Consider the following 27614-nt stretch of genomic DNA (forward strand, 5'->3'; position numbering starts at 1 on the left):
GCAATAATTCTTCCCACAATGCCCTTTCTTGAACTTCCTGACCGTTTTAGAGACCAACTAGTGACTAATGTTTGCCCACTCTCATTCCTCCCCGAGGTGTTTTTTGACCTTACCTTCAACCTTGGGCTTGGTTTCCGCTAGGCGCTCTGCAAACTTCTTCTTGAAGAATAGTGCCTGGATTCTCTGCTGGTAGTGGTCAATTCTGATTGGACAGATGGAAGATGTGAGCGGAATAGAAGGAGAGGTTAGGGAGAGAAGAGTGAGTTAACGGCATTATATCGCCACTGTCAGGTGGAAACCTTGTATGTCAAACCTTTCCTTTTTTATTATTACAATTTGTTTTAAATTTAAAATAGTGAAAATAGCCGATCCACAAGCTCACAACGCCTTGCATTGCGAGGCGTTGTGAGCTTGCAGATCTGCTATTTTTACAAATGTTGTGCGACACTCTTGTATGACAAAGTAGGGCATTCATTTACAAAAAGACGAAAAAGTTGAAATGTGGAGATACAAGGTTTCTGCCCGACAGAAACGATATGCAGTACTCCTCCCGGCGTCCGAACTTCTCTTCGGAAAGGGAGGCAATATAACTAGAAATTTACGTCATTCCGAAATTCGGATTGGGCAGTCTCAGAACTTTTCCTCGGAACCCGTGCACCTCCAGATGTCCTGGCTCTCTGAACTACAGTTCGGAAAGCCAGCCCGAACCCCAAGGTCGGAAGGAGTATGTGTTGGCCCTTAGCATCACCCCTGGGGGGGCGGGGGGTCATTGCAATGCTCCCTTCCTTCCTGTTTTCCACTCTCATTTGACTGCCTAATGGCCTCCCATCTAGTTAGAGAGCTGACACAGGGGCATATTAGGTTTACTGAAAAGGGGGCGAGGGGGTGGAGGGGGGGAGCCGGGGTTTGGTATTGAATGGCAAAAAAAAAAAAAAAGAACACAAGCAAGCCTCGGGAGCTTTCCTTCGGCCAAATGGGGTCTGGTCAACAGGGTAGATAATGAACAGGCTATTTCACTGAAGGCAATGAAAAAAGGATTAATTATCAAGTACAATTAGGGTGGTGCTCTTGTGGGTTGAGAGAACGAGACGGAGCTGCAGCTAGTTGGAGCACAGACAGTGGCTTATTTGCTCATTTAAAGTCAGCGCAGGGAGTTCGAGAAAGCCACGATGAATCACCTCAGTGCTTCACGCTTGTTCTTTATCCCCGCCTGCCCTCTCTGCTGCTTTAACGATGTGCTTTTAAATATTTTAGCATATTATTTGGAGCGGAGAGAGGCTGATGCCTTCATTTACTCCACTATGTCTGCCTGCACAAACTTTGTGACTAACACAAACGTGCTGAAATGTTTCAGTGTCACAGAATATATCAGGCACAGATGAAGGTGCACATACAGTGCTGTACTGTATGCAAGTTGTATACTTCATGTGCCCCACACTGCTTTAACCGATTAAAACCGGGAAAGCATCCGTGTCATTTTAGATTGTAGCTATAAGCTATATATATAGCAACATACGTTTTTTAGAAAAATCTTAGGATTTAGAACAGTGGTTCTCAAAAAAATATTTTTGAACATTTAAAAAAAAATCTTTGAATTTGGAATATTTTAAAGATTTTTCTGAAATGTTCAAAAATAGCTTGCAGCACGGCACAAAGTGACGCGCTGTGAGCTTGTATATATGCTATTTTTCAACATTTCAGAAAAATCTTTAAAAGAAACTCTTTGGAAACTCTTTGGAAACTCTTTGAAAGAAAGGTGATCTTTTAAAGAAACTTGGAATATTTTAGAACACAAGTCTTCTCTTCTGGGGGTCCCTGGCACAAAACAGTTTCAGATCGCCTCAATACATATCATTTTGGGCGTCCTTGGCACGAAAAAGTTCGAGAACAACTGATACTGTATTCGTAGAATTGGCCTCGGGTCTTAATTAGGTTAATTAGAAAAATACGGTGTAAAAACCGTCGTAGCAACATGAAATCTGTAATGTGTGTCGTGTGCCAGATATCACTGTGTGAAACAGAGCGTTAGACATTGACCCGTTGTACCTGCTCATCTCAAAGAGGAAGCGGTCGGCGCGAGCCATGCGCTCCATATCCTGTTTGTGCTCCTCCAGGAGGTCAATGTCACTCTTCTCTGGGACAAACTTCAGCAGCTACAAAGTCACATGGAGGGGGAATGTTACTTTATTGTTCACTAACGACACTAACACACTTTTTACAAAGCGACTGGTTGCATGACGGCAGCCTCTTATCCAGTGGTGTAAAGTAACTAAGTACATTTACTCAAGTACTGTACTTAAGTACAATTTTGGGGTACTTTTACTTTACTGGAGTATTTCCAATTGTCTAGACTTTTACTTCTACTCCACTACATTTCAGAGGCAAATATTGTACTTTTACTCCACTAAAATTATTTGAAAACTTTGGTTACTAGTTAATTTGCAGGTATAAATCATTACATTATAAAACATACATTAAACACTTTAGCCTCATTTTATACCTAGGCTATTTGAAAATAGCCGATCTACAAGCTCACAACAATGTAAAAAGATATATACTATTTTTTTAATACAATTGTGAACATTGGATGTATAGATGTCACTGTACATGGTTAGGGAGAACAGAGATATATTGATATCGATAGATATTGCTTGCAATATCAGCAACATAATGATAATTTGAAAAAGCTGGTACACCTACCTGCTCCAGCATGTCTTTGGCAAGCTCTTCCCTCTCGTCCATCTCTAGAATGGCTCTCCTGATCTCCTCATTGCTCATTTTTAACCTGCAAAAGGGGACATTTTGCAATTCAGCGATAACATTACATCCATATATCACATGCAGGCACAGCATTAAAAAAAGAAGAAGAGGGAACGCTTACACAATGCATGCTCATACAATACAGATCAATATTATCTATACACAGCATATCTATTCCAACAAGGGACAGTTATATAAAAACCATACACTTGAATGAGGTCGCTTTTCATATACTGTCGCAGGCATATTATTACAGCTATATTTCAATAAGTCTGAGGTGTCGATTGTTCATATTGTCTCTCGGGTGGAAACCTCATATGTCCAAAACTGTTAAGTTCAAAAATAGCACATCGACAAGCGCATCAACGTGTTTCGAGCTTGAGGATCTGCAACTTTTCATGCTTTTGTGTGACGCTGCAGAGTGATCGAGTAGGGCGTTAATTGACGAAAAAACACAAAAAGTCAGAATATAGAGATAGGAGGTTTCAGCCCGACAGCAATGATATCCATTACAGACAACACTAGTACTGTACCACAGTGATTAATATTACCCTGTCACCAGCATGCAGTCTGTCTGCATCTCGGGAGAGCTGTCTGAGTGTTCGTCAATGCTTTAGCGCGCCGGGGGTTGTGATCGGGGGGGGGACAGTTACTGTTAGCCTTGTGCAACGATGGCCTATCGACTACCTGCTGTCCCCAATCGGGGCTTGGCTTGCACCCTCTGGGCATTTGCTATTGACAAGGAACTGAGTTCAGGGGAACATGCTGGCATTCTGTCATGCACAAGAGGACAATGACAGGCTGTTTATTGATCAGGGGGGCGACGGTGTCAGGATTCCTCCTATGGGCTCGAGGGCTGTTTCTGTTAAGAGGGATGAATGGGGCTAAATGGTCACCATATTGTGAGGAATGATAATAATTGATTTCGCTTAAGATATAGTGTGACTTGAATGTCGCTTGGGAAAAGGACCATCACCTTTCATGTGGTACAATTATATTATGGGGATGCACAGCTCTTGGATGATTTATGTTTAAAGAAAACCAGCTGACGAACATGGCTGCTTTCAAAATAGACCTGCCCGGGATGTATCCCTATACCTGGACAGTGTTTTAATGTCTGTTTTTTGGCTGGGTTCTGCTCTTCCAAATGCAATACATGGGCTGTAATTTAATTATGCAAACAGATGTCCTCGCGAGTCCATTAAAAACACATTTCCTGCATCAAGCTGAAGAAACATTTGCCTCACACTAGCCTCAAAATGAGCGTTCTCACCCTTGAACCGCAGGCCTGTGGCCTCTTTGTCCGTTCCATCCATGCACTCTTGTGTTCACAATTAAGTTATGGGTTCAAAGGAGTCCATGCTAAGGGAACCTCATATATAAAAGGTAATCCATTTATTAGACTTAAAATACGTATGTAACTGGATTACAGGCCCCGTGTTATTTGACGCTCCATAAATCTGATATTGTGTGTATGTATACAGTACGTACTTCGAGAGCAGGATGACGCAGTTCTGCGCACGTCGGCCATCAATGACCGACAGCTCCTTGACCTTTCGCGTGCTGACGTACAGGTCGTCCATGGAGCCTGTCTCTTTCTGCACAGACAAAGAAACATAAAGACGGATATGGAGGTTAGTTCACAAACGATAACATCACCTGGAAAAGACATAACTCTGATACTGTGAAAGTTATCCCTGCACGGCAGCTCCTCAAATCTGTCCGACACACGTTATTCACAAATGACACGACACGTCTAAGGCATAATGAAATGTAACCGTTTGGAACTGATGGTGCAGCACTGTTTAATAAATGTAACCGGGCATTCTTTGTGTGATTGACTTCATAATCAAGTGCAGGCCAACATGTTGTTGGCACTATGGCCAGATATTGAAGCCTGGCCAATGCTGGCGCGAGGTCAATTTCTCCGACCCGCCTTTTCAGCACCAATGGTCGGCACATGTCCTGCATCATTCCTGAGGCGCCATAATGCATCGTGTCCTTTTAAAAAGTCCCCTGAACCCAATTGCGGCAGGCATAAAAGACAGTTCAGGAAAAGCCATGAAAAACAGAGCATCAAAAGTCCATGTTGGTGCACACTGAAGCAGAAAATCTAAAGCAGGTTTTATTTCTTCTTCTTCTTTTTTTTGGTGAGTCACTGCTGAAAATACAGCGCACGCAGTCCTATAAACCTCTCAGAGAGAACAGGAAATGGCGTTCAAACTTTGGTTCAAGTCTGTCAGATATTTTTGTAAGCTTCACACAAATGTAGCATTAAAAATCCACAAGGGGAAAGAATACATGTTTGAAGAAAACTGGTTGGGGTTGAAATGTTAAAAGCATTTCTATTTATGGTCCGAGTCCATTTCCTGCTTGCCAAAAAACGTCTATTTTGCGGTTCCAGGGAATGACGTATGTAAAACAGATGCGACTTATAAAGAAAGCGTCTTTTTTTTCTCCTTGCCCGCGCTGACCCACGGTGACTGGCAGCACGGTGAGGTTGGCACAAGGTCAGTACGGACCACTCCCATTCGGCAGGCGGGCCAAATCCCTTTGGCGCTCACGGCATCCTTGCCAGATTTTACGTTTATGTGAGCACGCTGCCAACAGCGGTGGAAAGTAACTGAGTACATGTACACAAAGTACTGTACTTAAGTACAATTTTGAGGTACTTTTACTTTGCTGGAGTATTTCCAATTTTTCTATACTTTTACTTCTACTCCGCTATATCTCAGAGGCAAATATTGTACTTTTACTCCTCTACAATTATTTGGAAACTTTAGTTACTAGTTACTGCCGATCTACTAGCTCACAATGCATTGTGAGTTGTAGATCTGTTATTTTCAAAAGATTTGTATACATTTGAAAACTTGTGAAATGGGACATTCTGCATAATGAGTACTTTCTACTTTTGGTACTTTAAGTACATTTTGATACCTTTTACTAAAGTCAATTTAGAATTCCGGACTTTTATTTATACTTATTTTAGTATTTCTACATTGCAGTATTGATACTTTTACTTAAATAAGTTAATGTGAGTACTTCTTCCATCACTGGCTGCCAAATAGAACTGGAGGGTGGTGCACGTAGCTTTTCCAATGATAATTGTTTATAATTGTTCTGAAGTGGTGGTGATCCAAAATGTGGTCTGAGACTGTTTTCTAGCAAAAGCCAGGACAATACCGATACGTCCAGTATGTGGTCTTCTCTCGCACGGGTCACGATGATTAGTCTATGACAGATGATATGAAGATTATTGTAATGATGGTAATCAACCCAATGACTTTAATGAAAACGGGGGATGTTCGGGGTTATTAGGTGAATAATGAAGATTAATGCTGTATTATTGTGAACGTGCTCGTATCGAATGCTCATCATTCTTCTCTCATGCTTCATCAGGCGGCCAGCTCATGAGTCGTGCGGCCATGCCCTCGTCTCGTGGTCCTACGTCTAAGAGGCTGGCTTCTGAAGATGGTCTGTGTAGGGGGCAGGTGGCAATTATATGTTCGTCAGTCTGCTCAGGCTCAGCCGCACTCGCATGTGCTGATTTGAAGCGGCCGACGCTAGTGCGTAGATCTTCTACTTGGACTCCCATCTCGTGCGGTCCCAGACGTAGCGGTGGATACGTGTGGTCCCGGGCCGTCTCCCACTCCTGCTTCCAAGATGCTGTCAGACATGCGCTTATAGACAGGTTTCTCAGGGATAGAACGGAGTATCTCTTGTGCCGCCTTTGTAGTAGATGAGGCGGGACTTGACTCAGAATACACGTTTTTTTGCCACATCACAGGTTTACAGAAGTAAGAAAGTGGGAAATTTGTTTTTGTGCAATGCTCTATCGTTTTTGTTATTTCCATAGAAAAAAAGAAAGGGCGAAGAGAGATCAATCAAAGAAAACTTTGTTTTATCTACATATTTACACACAGTACCTGAGGTAAGATATAAAGGTGCGTGATAGCAGCAGATGTATACTATACGTGATACTATGGATGTTAGTTAAAGGACGACTTCACCACTTTTCAACCTATCTTCATATAATAGGTCCTCACTAATGCTCATAAAATTATACAATTTTTTTCTACTTGGTCTGTGTCTCATAGGAGGGCTGTGGACAGTCCAGAAACCTGTCTACCAGTGACATCATCGTTAGGCAGGATTTTTTTTCCCAAAAAGATTACAATTTCTTTATTCAGATTTTTATTAAGGCAAGAACAATGGGATCTATTATTGCATTGCAACTTTCCAGGAATACAAAGCCTGCAGTTTCTATTGGCTTGGATTCCCCATCGATGATGTCACTGGTAGACGGGTTTCTGAACTGTCTACAGCCCTCCTCTGAGACACAGACTGATTAGAAAAAAAATGTACCATTTTATCATGAGCATTAATGAGGACCTATTATATGAAGATATGTTGAAAAGTGGTGAAGTCGTCCTTTAAGGTACACTAAAAACTAAACTAAAAACACTAAAAACTAAAGTCTGCGGGAAAAAAAAATCTTCTTGGAAGTGGTGCTATCATTGTGCTGTCATGCAGGATGTGCCAGTCATGTTTCTGGGCTTTCCTTGGCAGGACATGGGTAGCAACCTCCCGTCGGCGGTCGGCCAGGGCGATTCCCGGAGGGCTGGCAGGTGTCACCGTGATGTATCCTGTGTAGGCAGGGCGGGCTTCAGGCAAACAGCTAGAATCCAGAGGCTGCTGTTAATGGCAACATCAACCTTTCTGACATGCAGGCTTCTGCTCCAGGCTGGGGTGTAGTATTCATATGCCAATGAAACGTCAGATAAGCGAGACCCATGATGTCGCCTTAACTTCTTCTAGGTGTTGCTTGGGGACAGTGTCCGATCCATTGATTCCGCTCATACCGATACTACTTATATTATTATTATTATCATATTTCAGTATAGGCAGTTGATATGTTCATGAACAACGGGATGTCTGCCCATTTCTTTCAGTCCAAAAACCTGAAAACCAGGTTGAAATGTATAAATACTTTGGTTCTTTAAAATAAAATTAAAGTAAAAAAAAAAAGCTATTTAGAGGCCAACAAATACGGCAACATTAACCAGTGCAGCACCATTCAGGTTACAAATGATTCTCCTCGGTGGCCCACCTCGTTGCAGAAGAGAAGTTCATAGAATAACAGAAGGAAGTTACCGTATGGTAGAGGTATGGTCGACTCACCTTGAAGGATGTGTTAGTGAGAAGCTCCTGCCCAGGCAGTCGGAGAGTGCGGAGACCAAAAAAAAAAAGTGAAAACACATGCAAAGATTAGCACTTCAAGCAGGCAAAAGATGGCAGAACTACCGTGGTAAGAAGTATAAAACAACACACTACAAGCAGAAGTTGCCTCTGCCAGATAAAGAGTGATATCCATGTCTGAGGTAATCAAGGGCTCATGAAATTCATACTGGTGGTCAGAAAAGCTCAGGGATGGAAAAAAAAAAACCTCCATTTTCAAGATCTACAACTGACTTGAAATGGAAAAAAGAAATAACAAGGTTTTTAATTCTACGGGGGGTCAGTATAAATAGCGGTCGTTTCTGAATGACCAATCAAAAGCTTTTAAAAGCACTTAGGCCATATATAACCTTTTGAAAACTGTCCAGACGGGTATCAGACTTGCCAAATGGAATACGTTGTCATAGACAGGCAGAGCCTTGGACTTTCTGTGGCTACATTCATACAGAGCTATAGCTAACCGCTGGCTGACGCCAATAAACGTAGCAGCTTCTGCCGTGTAAATAAATATCAGAGATGAATCACAGTCAGAACCAAGCCCAAATGACCGATTAATCTCCACTGCATTAAAACATCAAAGAGGCATTCTGTATTTATCTGTGAAAAGGCTTCTTTTTAGCCCATAAAATGCAATGATGTAAGTGTCCATCAATGACTTCTACAGGCGTTACCCATTTCCCTCCCATAACACCTTTAAGACCACATTTAAAACCATCATAACAAGAAGCCAACTGTGGATCAAGTAATCTATCATGTATTTGGGTTAGTTAAAAGTTCTTAATAGCATGCCATGACTCACATTAATGTCAGATAATAAATGCCAAATAATGAGTCTAAAACGTTAAAGCAGAAATAACCAATTGCTACAGTACATACTCTTAGAGTCTACAGTTAGCTTCCTCGAGTATAAAGCACATGTGGATACAGATACTAATAGCAAAATATTTAATCGGTCAAAACAGGTTCAACCAACTGACACGTCCCCCCCCCCCCAAGCATGCTAACCCGAAAATCCATTTCCTGTACAAGTGATTCCTTGTGACTACTGAGGTTGACTGGTTCCTTTGTGTGTTGCCCTAACCCATGAGCCCGTGAAGACCTGGCTAGCAGCACCCCACCACCAACAAATGCTCTGAAGATACTACAGGGCAAAGCTTGAGCTCTGTGGCCTCCCTACAATATAGCCATTCAGGACTGAACAGCTGCTAATGTTATCCTGGAGCCTGGCCCTTGGCACTTTCAATGAGCATCCTCTTCAACCACAACCCATAGCGCACGCGCACGCACACGCACACGCGCACGCACACGCACACGCACACGGCTCAATTCATCACTCAAAACCTTTACTCCGTACTAGGGATGTCACGATTATTGTGGCAAAAATAATTGCGATTAATGATATTATTGTGATTATCGTCCCAGTCCTACTCAGTACTATGTCTGACACACACACACACACACACACACACACACACACACACACACACACACACACACACACACACAGAGAGTCTGTAACCCATGCCCCGATCACTAATGAGCCAAACCAAACCTGTTGTCTCTGGTAGGCCGAGAACATCTTCTCGATGTCCTTCAGGTCTAGGATCTTGAACGCCTTCAGGTCATCGATGTCGTGCCAGATGGTGCCAGTGATCTTGTTCTGGATCAGAGGGAACATTAGGGTCAGTTAACCCTTTAAGACCTGAGGCCGATTCTACAAAATGCCATCTAAATCAGTAGTTCTCAAACTCGTTTGTGCCAAGGACCCCCAAATTGACATATATTTGGCCGTGGACGGTTTTGTGCCAGGGACCCCCCCAGAAGAAAAGATTTGCGTTAAAAAATAGCAGATGTTCAAGCTCGCGGCACGAAGTGACGCGCTGGGAGCTTGAAGATCTGCTATTTTTGAATAGCCAACGCTAAAATCTAAAATGACGAGTGCTTTCCTGGTTTTAATGGGTTAAAGTTGAGATTAACAACCCTGTACTTTCATGGGTAAACAGGGACGAATAAGGCCGATTCTGCCAAGCAGCGTGTTATGCTGATTTTGTAGATTAGAAACATAATTTGCGGCCGGCGGCCGTTATGCAATTACATTAGCAGACCGTCTGCCGCGGCTACCATCTGACCGTCTGGTAAAGTGGCATTTATTGAAATACGTTTTATTTATGCATCCGATTATGTGTCCATCATCGGTCCAGAATCTGCTGTCAAACATGCATCTCGGTGACATCGACGATCGCCGCTGTCATTATGGAAAGCTTACCGTTACATCTCTGAAAATGCCAGCTTGTCGGGATTTTGTAAGGCATTAAAACACTGCATACCTTTTTTAAACCACAGCGTATTCTGCATGGGTTCCACGGACCATACAGTCATGAATCTGACAACACACAGAGACTGTGTGACCATTCAGTTCAAGTGAAGCCGACCAAGAGAGAGAGCTAAACATTATTTTGGCAGCGACGGGACAAGAATGCCGATTCTGCTTCAAGGAGGAGTTGGGGTCTGATTAAAACGATACACATCTGTATCACTGCTGTCAGGCACAAAAAGCATTCCGAAACATCAGCGTGTCAGGATTTGATTAACCAACATGAACCAACTTATTCTGGGGCAAACATTCAGCAACAATAGCAGATCTACAAGCTCATCGCGTTGCAACACGCTGTGAGCTTGTAGGTCTGTTCATTTCGGGGGGAAAAGGAGGGAGCCTATTAGCCCTGGTGGACTCTAAGTCAATGAAGTACATATGGTTAAAAACCAACATGTGTTATAGTGCTGGGCAATTAACCAGAAATATATCAAAACCGATATTTATAACCAATAACCGACTTAATCTTGCTCATGTAGGTTAATCAAACAATCAAGAAGCCGATCGGGAGCTAGCAACGCGTCGCGTTGTTGTGAGCTTGTCGATCGGCTATTTTCAATTAAAGCATTCCCAATAACACAATCCCACAATAACAGAAAACAGAAAAGTGATAATCATGGTGTGAATTGGTCAAACATTCTCTCACCTCCCCCAGCTTGGCCCAGTTGAAGGACTTGAGCGGGTGCGAGGGCTGGGGGATGGACTTGTGGCGCAGCGTGTTGGCGCCCCCGAACGAGGGCGGCGGCATCATCGGAGGGGGCGGGGCTCCAAAGATAGGCGGGGCCCCGGGGGGAGGGGGCGGGCCTCCGGGCGGGGGAGGCGGCGGAGGCGGGGGCGGGCAGCTGGCGGGCAGAGGAGGAGGGGGCGGAGGGAAACCGCAGGTCATGGGGGGAGGGGGCGGCGCCATGGGCCCCCCAGGGGGCGGAGGTGGAGGGGGGAAAGACACGTTGCCGCCCTGTTGGTGGAGAAACGAGAGAAACGAGATATGTTAGAAGGGACTCCCTCTTTCTTTGGTGTTTTCGCCCAGGTCGGCCTAACCTTAAGCTCACTAAACTATGCCTAAACCTAACCTTATCCCTAAACTTAACCTCATAAAAACTATGCCTAGCCCTAGGGCCTAGCCTTAACCTCACAGAAACTGTGCCTCAACCCAACTTCAAAACCACGGTGGGCGTGGTTTTGAAGTTGGGCAAAACACCGGGAATACAGCGCATCTTAGAATGGGTTTGGAATATCACTGCCTGTTATAATAACTTGCAATTTGGACTTTCATTCGTTATAGTTTTTGGAGGATGTCCTCGTAACCGTTAGGTCTGTCACAATTAGTACATAATAGCCTAATTATAATAATAGTAATAGCAATTATTTGAGTCATAATCGTTTCCATGTTGAAAAATGTTCATATATTTTTAAACATAATATTTTTTATTTCCACTATTGATATTTTTTTTTAAGTATAAAGTTATTAAATATGTCAGTAATTTTTTTGTGTATTTAGGTTATTTTGTCATTTCTGCCCTGACAAAAATAACCCCAAAATAACTGGGGTTTTTAACTGCCCATTTTTATTAATCCGGTGTTCAACAACAAAAAAACACAATTTAAATCGTTAATCGCGATTATTTCTGTGACATTTAATCGTCATGTAAAAACTGTCATAATCGTAGACTGCCCTAATAACGTAACATTTTGACATAACAATAATAGGCAGTAAAAAAGGAACTCTGCTCACGGCTATGTCGCTGATGCGCGAGGACAGGTCCTGGACTTGTTCCCGGGCCGAGCGGAGCTCCACGCCCTCGCGCTGTAGCTTGTCCTTCATCTTGTTCAAGGTCTTCATCATGTCGTCCTTCTCTGTGGTCTTGGTTTCGCACTCGCGCTCCTTTCTCTCCAGCTTGGCTAGCAGCTCCGCGTGGTCTGGGAGGAAACAGAGAGACGACATGCTTTAGTGCCCCCCAAGATAATCGTATTTTTACTGGGGACCCCCCACTCCGAAAAGCACTTGGAATTGTAGGAGTTGAGGCATTGCATTTAGTTTGACTCGGTTCCAAAGATAAATAGTTGTAGATCGGCTATTTTCACAATGTTTGCCCCTTTCTTAGGTAATATTTGACAATTTGGCCAATGTTTGACCATTTGTCACTATCAGTATAGTTTTTGGTTACTTTTGACATAGCAATGGTCTTATTATTATTACTAGTTTATTTTCATGTGCAGATACCCTATATACACTTATACTGTATGTTGGCTTGTTTACTGTTGAGTGAGATAACAATGTTGCACATTAAGCTAATCATCTGGGAACTCCCCAGATGATCCCTTGAGAGGGACCCCCGGTACTTTGACAGCCCTGCTTTACAGCACATACAGATAATATAGCTACGTTTCAACATTTGTCAGTCAATTGACACCCAGAATTTTGCAGTGAATACAGAGAGATCGACCAACAGCGCTGGAAAGGAAAATATCAGATCGACAAGCTGAGCTTGTCAATCAGCTATTTTCAGCGAAAACACAATCCCCCACAATAACAGAAATTACACTAGTTTAGAGGCCTGAGGGACTCCGGTCAACCATATGGGGTATAAGTGGTTAAAGAAAACATAAAAGGAATCGACTCACGAGATGCACAAGATGTGCTCAAGTGGCCTCTTGATGGAAAACGTTTGAAAACATGCCGCATTTCCTCATTCAGCCTGCAGGGTGCAGTGTGTCAAACAGTTACTTACCTTTTCTGAACTTCTCTGCCTGGTCTCGCCACTGCTTCACCTCATTCTCATTGACCAGCCTATGGGGGAAAGACAATGACAAAGACACACACAGGAAGGAAACAATTAGAAGACAAGAAAAAGCCTTGCTTACATGAGTCCATTTTGTCTAATTTGCAGGTATAGGTCAACCCGCCCATCCCATCTCAGTCAAAGCCAGGAAATTGTGTGGAAATTCAATACATGGGTTTGGAAAGATTCCTCATTGACAACCATGGGCTGCCTGTTTCCTATCTTGTGAATAGGATTCCACTTCACTGCCAGATCGAGCTGACTGGGATGAGATGCGTTTTGACTTAGGTATGCTGCACACGGTATCGCAATTTTTTAACATAACACTGCAAGGTGGTAATCAACTATAGTCAGGGTTATGATTGCTGGCACTCACTTTAGCTTCGATTCTCGGCGTTACACTGGGGTTACACTGGAGAGTATGGATATGAATAAATATTGATGTTTCAGTAGTTTGATAAAGTTGAGCGGGTAGTGAATAGTGATGATAAAGCGGCAGGTCGACAGAACGCACAGCATGGTAAGAATGGCGAAGTTAAAATGAACGACGAGTGAAAAGACGATCAGATGTTAGGTGTGATGAAAGATGGAATGGGAGAGGAACAGAGATTGGAAGAGATCAACCTGCAGCCTCGGTGGCGGCCATGGCTAGAGGTGAGAGAGCAGACACAGATATAAAGACATGATGAGAATACGGTACATCAACACAGTGACACACATGAAGGGACAAGGGGACAAGAGCGCAGGTGGTGGAAAGGAACTAAGGTGTAACAGAGTATTCCTACATTGTGGTATTTGCCACTTTTACTTAAGTAAAACATCTGCAGAGAGAGGGAGACAGACAGTATGGAAGAGGGACCAGGATGTCAGGTGTAATTGACAGCCAGGATAAAGTAACCACAGCGTGCTTAATGACTCATGCCTGAACGCTCGCAGTCAACTCTCAAGAGAGGGCTCACAAGGCAATTAAAGAGCAAATTAATCAGTCTGAGAACTTTTTTAATTGCTTGTGTTCTTCGGTTAATAGGAGCGAGTTGATTACAAAGGCAATCCCACTTTAATTACAGGTCAAGCGACACTTCGTCTCTGTCGGGTGGAAACCTCATATGTCCAAAACTGTGACTTTTCAGGATTCAAATTCAATTACAGCAAAAGTAGCAGATCAATCTGCAGCGGATCTGCTACTTTTGATGCTTTTGTGTGATGCTGTAGTATGATCAGGAAGGGCGTTAATTTACACAGGAGATAAGAGGTTTCTGTCCGACAGCAACAACTTGATGTGTGTGTTGGGGGGGGGGTGTACTTGAGTACTCGATTCTTGTACGCAGTGGAAAAAATAAAACCTTTTAAAGAGGAGTGTTAATTCCAGGTCAGGCGAGCGAGCGAGTGGTCAGAGCCGTCGCCACGCCGACCTCAGATGATTAACGACTCCGTCCCGCATTTGTTTTAACAGCGTCTCTGCCCGAGCCCGCCACGGCACGAGACAAACATTTTACCCCGCGTGAGCCCGGTTCCCAACCTTACAGCGAGGGCGCGCGGCCAAAACGCGAGGAAATCTCAGTTTATGGGGCTCTTTTTCCAGCAATTTACTATAAGAGGGTTTATGGAAACGCAACAAGCCCTTTGGCATTAACGTAAAGAGAGGGGATCGGTTTCGACTGCCGTAATGGATCTGCAATTGATGGTAATGGACGCTGGTCTTGGATGTCACGTCCAAAGCGTGCGCTCTCTGTTTGCTACTGGAAAGAATTACGCTAAAGTGTGCTGATTACACAAACAATAGTGGCTGAATAGGGGGGGGGCTGGCTGTCGTGCCGAGGTTTTGCCCACTACTATGCTTTATGGTGCTTTCACCGGCGAGACTAAACACATTAATCACTGAGCTGAAGCTTGGTTTAGGAATGACACAACTGCGGAGAATAACACAGGCGAAAGATGGTGAAAGTGAGGGGGTGAGAGAAAAGAATGACAGCAGAAAGGCAGAAAGAAAAACTGAGGAAAACTGGTACAGTTTGACTCAGTTTACACAAACAGTGGAAGAGAGAGAGAGAGAGAGGGAGAGAGAGAGAGAGAGAGAAGGTCATTGAAGGCAGTGGGAGAATGGGGAATTTGTGGAGAAAGCTCTGAATACCATCTTTTAACACTGCTCACGCTCATAGCGCACCACAGACTGTGACTGCGGAACGCTGGCTGGTCCAAATCTTCTTGCGAGATTCATTGAAACCCAGGCCTCAAAAAACAAACAAATGTCACTGACCATTTGAAAAAGAATCTCTCTAGTCAAGAATTTGACTAGCACATGCTTGCCAGTGTGGAGAAAGGAAAAAAAAAGATTTCCAAGTCAAGCAACAAAATGTCTTTTTCTTGCTCCATGAACTAAATATATTTCTCAATGTCTTCCTACTGCGTCAAACCGAATGACCGCTTCAGTGCACCTGAACATGGCTGACTTGGCCATCGCACTCAGCTATAATAACGCGATTAGAGCTATTTCCTTTTGATCTCCACCTTCCACTTTCATGCCGATTCACCCACAGCGCGCAGCTTCCTGCAATTCGGCCCACGATGCCCTGCTGCCGCTCCAGTCCCCCCCCCCCCCCCTCTAACGCTGTCCAATCACGTTGTCCGCTCAGCAGTCACAGACCAAGAGCAAAAAAAAAGAGCTGGGCTACTCCTACAGACAGACCTGGGATGTTTAAGAGGGTATTATCGCATATACTAGGTGGTGCTGGTTTCCTTTTGCTGTGGCCTACACTAAAACCCTGAGGCATGACTCATGATATTCCAGTGCTCTTCTGCAGGTCCAGCTGCGCCTCAAATCACGCAGACATAAAAGTGCATGTTGTTGACATCCGGCCTTGCCTTTGATCTCGGTGAAAAGTGACGCTAAGAGGATACGCCTGCTGAATTACACGGATCTTCCCCCGAAATCAGAGTCTATTTACGGCTACCGAGGGATTTTTAAAAGAGCACGTGGGGATGTACTATTGGGAGCAGGAGTGCTGACTAGGATCATTTACCAGGTCATTGTGACCTGGGTCATTCTTCCATAACGGTCTGAGAGGAACCACGTCTGGTCGCACCTAGATCGCTTTGCTAAGATGCTTCGTAAATACTCAACCTTACGCCAAATTAAGACGTTCACGTGACTGCACTCGACTTCCCGGCGCTAATCGGCTAGGAAGAAGGCATTGGGGTCGCTTACATGCGAATGATGTTCTTGACGCTGAAGTTGTCCAGGGGGGCCACGTCGGGGTCCTCGCCCTTGTCGTCCTGCAGCACGATCTGCTGGAGGATCCTGTCAAGCAGCTGCCAGTGCTGCAGGCTTCCCCCGCCACGCTTATCTGGGGCACGGAGAGAAGGAAAGACACACCGTGAAGACATCCTTGTGGATTAACAGACACAATTCTTCAGTCCTGAGATTTTATTTTGCTTTAACCCATGCATCCTGCATGTTACACTATACGTCTGCAGAAAACGCACCGAGCAAATGTGTGCCCACGCTGAAGGCTGTAATAAATGCTCGACTGCCAACAGACCAATAAAACTCCAGGCACTCGTGATTGAACCCAATCATAAAGCCCTGGATCGTATTGCTGTAAGTCGTAGTTATTACTGTCAAGCCGCATATATTTTTCACGCGCAGGTTATTACGTCTCTTTGATATAGTATTGTGTTGCATCATAAATAAGATCTGTGCGTTTTACGGTACACAGAAACGGCGGGCTGCAGAGGCAAAACCTGACATCCGACCAGTCGGGTAGTAAATGCTTTTCGGCCTTAGAGGCCATCGTAGCCATTCATCTTTCGCCTTTTGAGGGAATACAGAGTCTACCAATAATTTGGAGGGATGCCCACTACTCATGGCAAGGTTAAATGCAGTGGTGGTGAATTTTTAGTTACTAGTTACTTTGTAGATTTTGATCATTACAAAGCATACATTAACCGCTTCAGCCCTATGTACATTTTGGTCATTTGGAAATAGCCGCTCTACAAGCTCACAATGCGTCGCGATGCGACGTATTGTGAGCTTGTAGATCTGCTATTTTTTTTAAGACATTTGAAAACTTGTGAAACGGGACATTCTGCATAATGAGTACTTTCTACTTTTGGTAATTTAAGAACATTTTGATACCTGTACTTTTACTCAAGTGAGTTTTGAATACCAGACATTTACTTGTAACATAGTATTTCTACATTGCAAATGTGAGTACCTTTCCAACCACTGGTTAAATGTGATAACTGGGCTATACTCACAGGGCATCTGTAGGCAGTGCTGGAGGATGGAGAGGAGGTATGGGTAGGCATCTGTGTGGTTCAGCTTCTTCTTGACCAGCTCAAACATGGCACCGGCACTCTTGGTGTCCACGTGGGCCTGTTGAAAGAGATTCAGAGATAGGTTTCCACCCGACAGAGACGATATGTAGGTAACAAGACATGCTGGAAGACAGGCTTAGTATTCATTTAATTAGTACCAACTCATGACATCACTATGACAACAAAACAAAATAGCTTGTCTACGGAAATAGTGGAGTGACCCACTTACCGTATCGAACCGTTTGGCCAGTTCGGAGTCATCTTCATTTCGCACCATTTCAAAGAAGTCCAGATGCCTACAGAGAGAAGACATTTTGTGATCAGAAGGAACGGTTCCCTGCATTTTGGTCTTTTTGAGTCCAAATGCATGATGCCGTGTTCTAAAACTAATAAGTTCTACAGCAGGCTGCAGTGGTTCTCAAAGTGGGATCCAGGGGTCCTTGGGGGGGGGGGGGGGGGTTAACAAAGCAGTTAACATCCTTGGGGGGGGGGGGGTTAACAAAGCAGTTAACATAGCAATAACATCACAATCATTTTTATCACTTTATCACTTTATCCATTAATATGTCACTACTTCTTCAACTTTTTTTTAATGTATTCATGGTAATTCTATTTTTTCATTTTATTTATTAACGTATTTCTTTTTATAATTCATGATAAGTTGAGATTTTTTTGTTTAAACTTTTAAAGTAATATATATTTTTTTAAATATATTAAACCTTATTTACTCGTGACCCATAAAAATTGGTCCGCGACCCAAAGATGGGTCCCGACCCACTGTTTGAGAACCAGTGTAGATGTTTGGTCAGCAGCCACTCACCTGTCCAGGGTGGAGTTCTCGTGCTCCCTCAGCTTATCAATCACCGGCTGGATGCCCAACATCAGGAACTCATACCTTAGATGGAGCCGGAACTCCAGATTGTCCTTGGATATGATACGATGGACAAAGAGAGATTAAAAAATCCAATCGCACTAGAACTGCATTTTTCCAGCTTATTCGAAGCACAAATTCAAAAATATTTTCACAGTATACGTATATCACAACAGTGTGTTTTCCTAATTTACATGGAAAGGTCGTAACAAGCTCACAACGGGTCGCATCCATGATGCATTGTGAGCTTGTAGTTCAGCTATTTTCGCCACCGTCGTAAGAAATGATTAGTCTCGGAAATCGTCTGACCTGGGCTTTAAAGGCCCTTTGTGGCGTTCGGGTCTCACCTCCCCAGCGCCAGCATTGAGCACAGCATTGATGAAGGACATGATGGCAGTCTTCAGGTTGACTTCATCTCTGTAGCGGCCTGTACTCCTGTCCAGCTCATTCAGTAGCGTCTAGGTAGGAAAGGAGAGACAGACAGTTGGCAAGTTAGACTATTTGCCTGCAACAATTATCAGTGGCTACTGGCTAGTAAAGGGGTTATAGTTTGCATGCTATAGAAACATGCTACTGATTCTGAACAATAAAAGCGGTGAGGGTTGAATTAAAACAGTATAAGAAGTCTTTGTCAATGTCCTAACATGGTAATGTTATAATAATGATTTTGTACTACACACACAGTTAATTAAGCCAATGTCTCTCACGCCTCCTCAGCCCGTCGCCCCGTCTCCTACTGACCTTAGCCACATTTTCGCGCCTTGAGCATAACACAAACCAATGTTAAAAGGCCCATAAGTTCTGAATCACTCAGTGCCTGTGTTGTTAGCTTAGCTTGAAGTGGCATGATTTACTGCACACCCTTGGGGACTTGTGAGAGTTAGCTTGTTGACACAGTCCTGCTAGCTGCTTAAGCCCCCCCCCACACACACATTCACGCACTCCACCCTGCGTGCTGCATAACTATGGACGTCCCTATGTACCTTTAATATTGCCTATCTGTTGACTTGACCTCATCTCTGTGAGTTTAAGTATGAGCATTTCGGCAAGGCCTCTCCTATATGCTTATCAAAATGGGCCCGTAACATGATTTATCCTTTCTTTGCTCTGGAGCGTCACCCTCAAATACCATGTCTGCCCTTTCCCCTGAACTCTGTGTGCCTGGTGTTCTCAGCAGTGACACCCTGTAATGTAGGTCCTCGGTTCTCATAAACAATACAAACAGCTCTATTAGGAGGAACAACATGTGGCTATTACATGTGGCTCCGAGTGCAAAGATTTATGCATTTTACTCTATGAGAGATGATTAACACTGTGATTTAGCTGCGTAGTAGCACAAAATGCCATCCATATATTACAAACTCTCTACACCACAGGTCTTCAACAGGGGGTCCGGGACCCCTAGAGGGTCCTCAGAGATACTGCAGGGGGGCTGCCAAATCTTTGTGTGATAGGGGCTTGTAGATCTGCTATTTTCAAACATTTTAGTACTTTTACTTTTGGTACTTTAAGTACATTTTGATGCCAATACTTTTGTACTTTTACTCAAGTAAATTTAGAATTCTGGACTTCTACTTGTAACAGAGTATTTCTATTGCAGTATTGGTACTTTTACTTAAGTAAAGAATTTGAGTACTTTTTCCACCACTGCTCACCTGGAAGCGAGTCCTTTCGGCGGCGTACTTCTGGTAGTGGGCCATGGCTTGCAGCACCTTCTTGTGGCCGTCGGGCACCAGGCACACCGCTCCCAGGATCTCCAGCACGGCCACTTTGGTCTTGATGTTCTCCGTCCGCAGGCTCTGGGAGATGGTGTTGATGCTCTGCGGGTGGGCCAGCACGTGCGCGCGCCCCTGCGAGTTGTTCATCAGGGCCTTGATGCAGCCGATGACCGAGGTGTGCACGCGGCTCTCCGACGTCTCGTAGTCCATGCTGCGCAGGAAGTTGAGCAGGCAGGTGAGGCCGTCCAGCTCGATGAAGCGCGTGACAAACCTAGGGAAGGTACAAAATATACATATAAGTACATTTAAAAGTACAGATTTAGTAAAGTACGACATGTACACATATGGAATTGGAATAGATCTGTAAGGGTCACATTCGAACAAAAGGTCAGCCACACTGCCGCAGTTGCCGAAAACTGTGTGCCAACTGCAGCCGTGCCGAACACTGCTGTCATTGGGTTTGGGTTTTAAGGCCATGAACACCACAAAAAAGAAATGACGCTCTGTAGCAATATTTACATAAATCTCAAAGTTCAACAATAAGACTGGAGTGTAGTAAAAACAATGCATGCAAGTTCCAGCACAATTCATTCATTAAATTATTCCATCAAACTGTTGTATATTGATCAGCAATGTGTGGGTTGGTGGACCCTAGCATTGCACGTCTTTACGGTCAAAAAACAATGATCAAACAGCCATAATGTGCTGTCACAATGCCTTCCAATAACCTCCTTTGTCACTTTCTTGATGGCAAAGTTAGTTAGTTCAGCTAGTTACCATGGCAAGTAATTAACCCCTCCAGCAGGGAACAGCGCTCACTGATCGAAAGGCTGTCAGTACATGTAAACACAGTTGGGTATTGACACCCAGTTGGCACGACCTAGGACTAGGAAAATGAGCTTCCCACCCATGAAGATTCTTGATAGGGCTCATGAATTATTTCAAACAATGTTGAGCTTGTAAGACAGAAACAGAGGAGGAGGAAACGGAGAGAGAGAGAGAGAGAGAGAGAGAGAGAGAGAGAGAGAGAGAGAGAGAGAGAGAGAGAGAGAGAGAGAGAGAGAGAGAGAGAGAGAGAGAGAAAGTGGAAGTGCAAGAGATAGAGGAAGAAAAAAAAGAGAAAGACAAAAATAAGCGAGATTTACTGCCATTTGTCTTTAACAGATTTTGAACATTGTTGTTGACACAGCCAGAGGAGCGCGGTCCAAGTTCCATCCCCTTCAACCGCGCTTACTTGGCTCCCTTCAAGAGGCATTGAAAAACAAACAAACAGGCCTGCCTTGAACATATGTATAATACGTAATAGATTCAGTTATTATCCCATACATCTCCATCCAGGGCTTGTTCCCTTGCTTGTACTGTACACGATCGGTCACAGTCAGATATTCAGACTACCGTCATAGAGGTATGCACATGGTTCGGACACACACACACATACAAACACATACAAACACAGTTCACCCCTGAGTCTCCCAAATGCCTACATTATATGAAACCATGGAGGTCATCCTGTATTTTGTGTGTGCATGCACACACACACACACACACACACACACACACACACACACACACACACACACACACACACTTCCTTGATAGATCATGAACACATGCGCGCGTGTAGAGAAATCTCTCATGAAGTGCTCCTTTGGTGTAACCACTCTCAAACCTGGCGCCCCTATTCTGAGGCATAGGCGAAGATTTTCAAAAAATGTACAATGGTTTACAAAGATTTTCAAGAATCTGTGAAGATGGTATACGTGGTTAACCTCAGACACTATTCCATTGTTTGCCACACTAATGAATGAGGTCTCAAACTCATCATTAACCACTTAAACCCCATAATGGTTCACCAGAGTCCCTGAGGGCTCTATATTAGTGTCTTTTCTGTTATTGTGGGGAAGGCTTCCGCTGAAAATAGCCGATCGACAAGCTTACAACGCGTCGCGCTGCGACGCGTTGTGAGCTTGTCGATCTGCCCTTTTTCTCCGCAAGTCACACCGCATCCAAGCGTTAAAGTTAATCGTTTGGCTTGTGAAGAAGAACTGTTATCGATCGATCGATCGTCCATTCAATTCCCAGACTCACAATCCACCGCAGAGATATAACTCCTTTTGGGAAGAGGAATTAAGAAGCCGAGCAGTATAATGATTAATGTATGGAGAGAGTGGGGAGATGGGAGAGTTGATCTTGGAATATGTCTTCAAAAAAGAGGGCGAACCAGCTTCAAGGCTTCGCTTGCTGCCATGGATGTCATGCTCCATTGGTTTGCTGACAGCTCGGTAGAAACACACGCTCGCCGTGCAGAACGCACACACAGCCCTGCGTCCGCATATACTTGCACGAGCACACATCATGGGATTTTGATGCATGTATATGCAAATGATACACATATTGGCAGTGCGTAGCTGCTCAAAGGATAATCCCCACTATTGTAAACCAAAGCCTGTGTGTAAGCTGCCATCCAACTCTCCTCCTGTTCCACTCTATGCCACTATTTCACTCCCCACACCTTTGTCATCCCTTATACCTTAATCTCACGTTCTCTCCTCCAGTGAGCACTTGGACTGATCCCATCTCCTCTTTGCTACCAAACGTTCTCTCTCTCTCTCTCTCTCTCTCTCTCTCTCTCCTCGCCCTTTTCCACTGACATTCACGCTCGGTCGAGTGGCGTGCAGCGATTTTGTTTTTGGAACAGCCGTCGCATAGTTTTAAAACCCCACGGGGGTTGCGTTCAAGACGGCGAGAGCTTTAGACGACCGCTGCATACAATATGAGTTCAGGCGGCGCTGAACAATGCCGAGGGCCTAGCCAACCCTCCCTTAGAAAATGGGAAGGGGAAAAAAAGAAACATGTAAATGCACACACACACACACACACACACACACACACACAAGAGAGGAGCACGACCGAGAATGGGATGAGACTAAACAATAACGACAGAGCAGTGAAAATGACTCTACAGCGTGTGTGTTGAGTTGGGGGCCAAGCGCCGTCAAAGGAGACATCAACTGGAGGAGGTACTGTATACGGATGAGTTCAAACAGAACGCTGAGGTCTGCAGACTCACACAACGCAGTTGTCTCATGTCTTGGAGCATCTGTTCGTTATCACGAAAAACCATCAACGATTATAGTAAATTCAGTTCAGCGATCACACTTTCCATTGATTTCAACAGGTCGAGAAATCTTACGAGGAACTACTGTAGTGTTGGAGTCGTCTTCTCAGGACCTGATTAATAACATCCTATTTACTGTACATAGCGCTTTGCTCTGTATGCAAAGTGGCTTCACAAAACAGAACAAAGATAAACAACTTGATTAAGGAAAAACTAGTTAAAAGGCTAAAAACTAAGAAACTAAATCATTAAAAGGGGGATTAGAATTAGGTGAGGAATGTGAGTCTGAAGAGGTTGTTTTTTGAGGGTGGTTTTGAACAGGGCAGCTTTGATGTGAGGACCACCAGGAGGTTGGCATCACCAGACCTGAGTGAGCTTGTAGATCAGCTATTCTAGCTATTTTTCTTATTTCCAACCGGCCGGCCTCGCTCAAGGTTCACGTTTGACCCATTCAAACATGTAAAGCTTCCTTGAACTGTGGATGACCCTGGTTGGGACTTTGTCCGCACCTCAAAGCTTAACCACACACGTGTATGTGGGCATAATGTGCATACTGTATGAGCGCACACACACACACATACACACACACACACACACACACACACACACACGTTTGTATTACTATACCTATGAGGACATTTAGGAATGTGATTTTACAAATTTAAAAAAGAAAAAATTATGTACGCGTTGTGAGCTTGTAGATCAGCATTTTTTTTTGGTGCACGACACTGTCACGCAACTAAGTATTATAAATCAAACCCCAAAGGCTAAATCTACCCTCTAAATGCCTAATCATAACCTGAATCTAACCATGAAACAACCCATTTCTCTGTGTGTCCTCACAATGTCTATTTGTCAAATTCTACTATTAGTTGTGGGGACATTTGTCCCTCACAAGTAGTAATACAAGCACCCACACACACAGTTCTACTATAAAAAGGCCCAGATAGCGCTTCAGAGAGGCAGCTGAACCTCTTAAACCCCAGCATCCGTATTGTGGGGAAAGCTTTCTGTGAGTGTGTCGATCGGCTATTTTCAGCGAAAAGCTTTCCCCACAATAACAGAAAACATACTAGCATAGAGCCCTGAGGGACTCCGGTCAACCATATGGGGTTTTAAGTGGTGAATGCCGTTTAAAACGGAGGTGTCGGTGGTACTTGGATGAGTCATGCGATACGGCCACAGCTCTCACTACAATAAATCTTCCGTGATGTGAGGCCACGCTGTAATTCTGCAGCTTATGAACAACGGTCTGAACAAAAGGCTACACGCACACACACGCACGCACGCCGCACACACACACACAAATCTCACCCTTGGCCAAGTTGCACATGTACCCCATCTGTAGTGTATGTAGTACATCATTCCACAAAGCCAATAGTGTCAGTTTATGGTCAAATCCATGGGGAGCATTGTGCCTGTGTGTGTGTGTGTGTGTGTGTGTGTGTGCCTGTGTGTGTGCGCGTGCATGTGCGGGTGCATGTGTGTGAGTGTGTACGTGCGTTCGTGCGTGCACCTTGGCCCCTGGTGTGTCCATAATGGCTCCTGTGCCTTGTAGTTAAAGCCATACTGTGTAACTTGTTAAATTACACAAAAGTTGTCTTTTGATTAAATCTTTCACTGGTATACTTTCACAATAACCATTCCACACTTCTCTAAACACTACTAAACACAATTTCTATCACCCTTGGACCCCCCACATTCACCCCAAAATGACATAGGCACCGGAAATGTATTTATTCATGTAATGATGGTTAATAAATCATTTCTGACAATGCGCTGTTGCATCACAAAATCCTCCTTTGAGAGGCATCGTCAAAAAGAATACTAAAACTTGAATGCACTCGTATATCAACGTCAATACTGTATACTTACTAACATACATTTTCCATTTGCCTCATTCTGTTTTTTTTGTTCTCCTTCATTGTCTTTCTACTTTTCATTAAGCTTGACAGTTTTTTTTATTTGTCTGTCTCTCTGTAATATGGTCCAAAGAGGATGTGTGTGTAATTACATGGGAAGCTCAAAGTGTTTTGGAGGGGTGGGGGTTTTGAGGGGAAGCTCCACTCTGTCTTTCTATCTCTCCCTCTCAGCATCCCTTTATTGCTGTTCCAACACAAACCTCCCTCGACGACAACCCCGATCTCTCCTCAAGCCCTGCTTAGCGCCCCTCCTCTCCCTCACTTTCCTTCTATTTTCCCTCGAATGCTAAATACCACAGTGCTGCCGGGGGGAGAAATCAGCACCGCGAGGGAACCGAAAACACCCGTCCGATCCAACGCTCTTTAAAGGTGCGATATTCAGTTCCCGCACTAATGTATTCGGTAATATGTGAAAACAGATATAAAGTTCACTCTCTGTCGAGCGGAACCTTTGAAACATCCGGCGGCACACTGTTTTGAGGGATAATATTTGCATATGGCGGAGGGAAACTTGGACCTTCCAGAGGGCTATTGACACAAGCCCTCTTCTGAGGAGGCGGGAGGGTGACTCAACTCGAGTCAATATTCTTGCTGGAACCGCTGCGCGGGAGTCGCGTCCAAAGAGCCTTCCGAGGAAGGATTGTGATGCTCTACTGACACGGACCCGGGATTCCAGTGGATTCTGGGCCAGCGTGGACTCTGCGACCTCCAATGATGCTCTAGGACTGCGTGGGCAATCAACCGAAAATGTCGAAACCGTTATTTTGAACCAATTACCGACTTAATTTTGCTCATGTAGGTTAATCAAATAATCAAATAGCAGGTTTCTTTTTTTCTTTTTCTTATATATCAACGAATCGACATTCGTTGTAATGAACTAAATCGATTAGTCTTATTAACCACTTAAACCTGTATCTTTGTTGTACAATGGTGGGGTGCAAACATAGTGAAAATCTACAATGATGCACCATTTCCTGCTTTTCTTGGTGTATTTCCTTCCCTGGTCTTTCCCCGTCCCCTCCATGTCTGACCACACCCACTGTCGCAGAGGAACATGACCTGACTAACGATGTATTTTGTCCGATGCCGGAATTTTGGAGAGTCCTAGTAGACCACTGATAACCGCCGTTTTCACCGATATTTTGTCCAAAAAGTGCAACTTTTCTAAGAAATTTGAAAAACGCCAATTTTATTGAGTTTCTTTATGAAATAAATAAATGAACTTATATGCAATATCAAAATAGAAATTACAAAAACTTTTTTTATTTAACCACCATTTAAGCTTTATTCAAAACATTTCAGAAACAGCTGATCTACAAGCTCGCAACGTGACGCAATGCAACGCGTTATGAGCTTGTAGATCTGCCTTCTTTGAAAAAAAATATCGGCTGCATAATTGCAGATACCGACGTCAATCAAATAAGTAAAATAAAAGCCAAAATATCGGCCAAACCGATATATCGGTGTGGTAACACAGTACACAGCACACAGCGTGTGCTGTTCCTAACTAGTTAAACACTCATTGATGTATTCTGTAATCAATATTTTAATATTTGGAAGCTAAATGTAATGTACCATTTGCGGTTGCCTTTTTCCTTGGCCCATACTCCTGTAGTAGGTTTGTATATGGGGCCTCCAAGGCTCATTATAAACTGTGCAGTGTGCAGTGTGCACGTGAGGCACTTCACAGTGCCAACATGAAACTTCAAGCCCCATTTGACCACCGGTAAACAAAGCAACAACTGCTGACAAGGAATGAAAGTGAAATAAGCTGTAAAAATCACAGCCAATTTAAAAAACAATATATATATTTTGAGCAGGGGGAGGGATGTATAATTCCCATCTTACATATCAAACCAGATTGGGTCTAATACTGGTGTGGCTTCCATCTGCAATCTACTAGGTGTACAGTTTGTGAACAACGCAAGTCTGATCTGAAATATCAGGCCAGACACACAGAGTACTTGTACAGACATGTGGAACTCTATATTTGGGCAAAATGTGCATTGGGGACATACACTGTATATACATAGTCCATAATATGGGCAACATTTGGAGGGGGCCAAGCGCTTTTCTAGACTGCTGACCCCTTCAGTGCCATGCTGTAAAAAAGCTTTTTTGGTCAGTAAACAGTAATCCTTATCCTGGGGTCACATTGATATATTGATGTTGTTTTTATTGGACATCAATAAAAAACACATCAATAGAGCAAAGACCAAAGTGCTCACGCCCCATCAGCCCCATGCCGTTGTGAGCCTTAAAAGTTATGCATCAAATGACAAGGGACACTCAGAAAGTTCTTCAGCGAAGGTGTCAGGACAAAATTACAGTGTTTAGTGACAGTGCCATAACCATGACCTGCTTTGTTTATGAACACTGCAGCCCAAAACACTTTCACAAGGAGCTGGTAAACAGCTGCCCTGCCTATTCAGCGCCTCATCATAAAATGTACACACGAAGAGAAGCTACATCGGTGGGCGGCTCGCTGACAATGTGCTGCTTTTGTGTGCTCCGCT

At 43.9% G+C, this 27614-nt stretch overlaps 1 protein-coding gene across 1 annotated transcript in view; it reads right to left on the minus strand.

Moving 5' to 3' along the window:
- Nucleotides 1-27614, minus strand: part of daam2 (dishevelled associated activator of morphogenesis 2) — a 141227-nt gene that overhangs the window by 19568 nt on the left and 94045 nt on the right. Inside the window, exons 6-20 of the mRNA XM_084045757.1 lie at nucleotides 19996-20329; nucleotides 18688-18798; nucleotides 18290-18393; nucleotides 17699-17765; nucleotides 17410-17527; nucleotides 16358-16496; nucleotides 13102-13160; nucleotides 12105-12289; nucleotides 11019-11327; nucleotides 9551-9658; nucleotides 7942-7968; nucleotides 4252-4358; nucleotides 2701-2785; nucleotides 2047-2153; nucleotides 114-202 (exon numbers count right to left, since the gene is read on the minus strand). Of these exons, the coding sequence (XP_083901883.1) occupies nucleotides 114-202; nucleotides 2047-2153; nucleotides 2701-2785; nucleotides 4252-4358; nucleotides 7942-7968; nucleotides 9551-9658; nucleotides 11019-11327; nucleotides 12105-12289; nucleotides 13102-13160; nucleotides 16358-16496; nucleotides 17410-17527; nucleotides 17699-17765; nucleotides 18290-18393; nucleotides 18688-18798; nucleotides 19996-20329 (1949 nt within the window). The remainder of the gene's footprint in view (nucleotides 1-113; nucleotides 203-2046; nucleotides 2154-2700; nucleotides 2786-4251; nucleotides 4359-7941; nucleotides 7969-9550; nucleotides 9659-11018; nucleotides 11328-12104; nucleotides 12290-13101; nucleotides 13161-16357; nucleotides 16497-17409; nucleotides 17528-17698; nucleotides 17766-18289; nucleotides 18394-18687; nucleotides 18799-19995; nucleotides 20330-27614) is intronic.

The sequence above is a fragment of the Gymnoscopelus microlampas genome (genome assembly GCF_963454915.1).
Source record: "Gymnoscopelus microlampas genome assembly, chromosome: 20".
Taxonomy (NCBI): domain Eukaryota; kingdom Metazoa; phylum Chordata; class Actinopteri; order Myctophiformes; family Myctophidae; genus Gymnoscopelus; species Gymnoscopelus microlampas.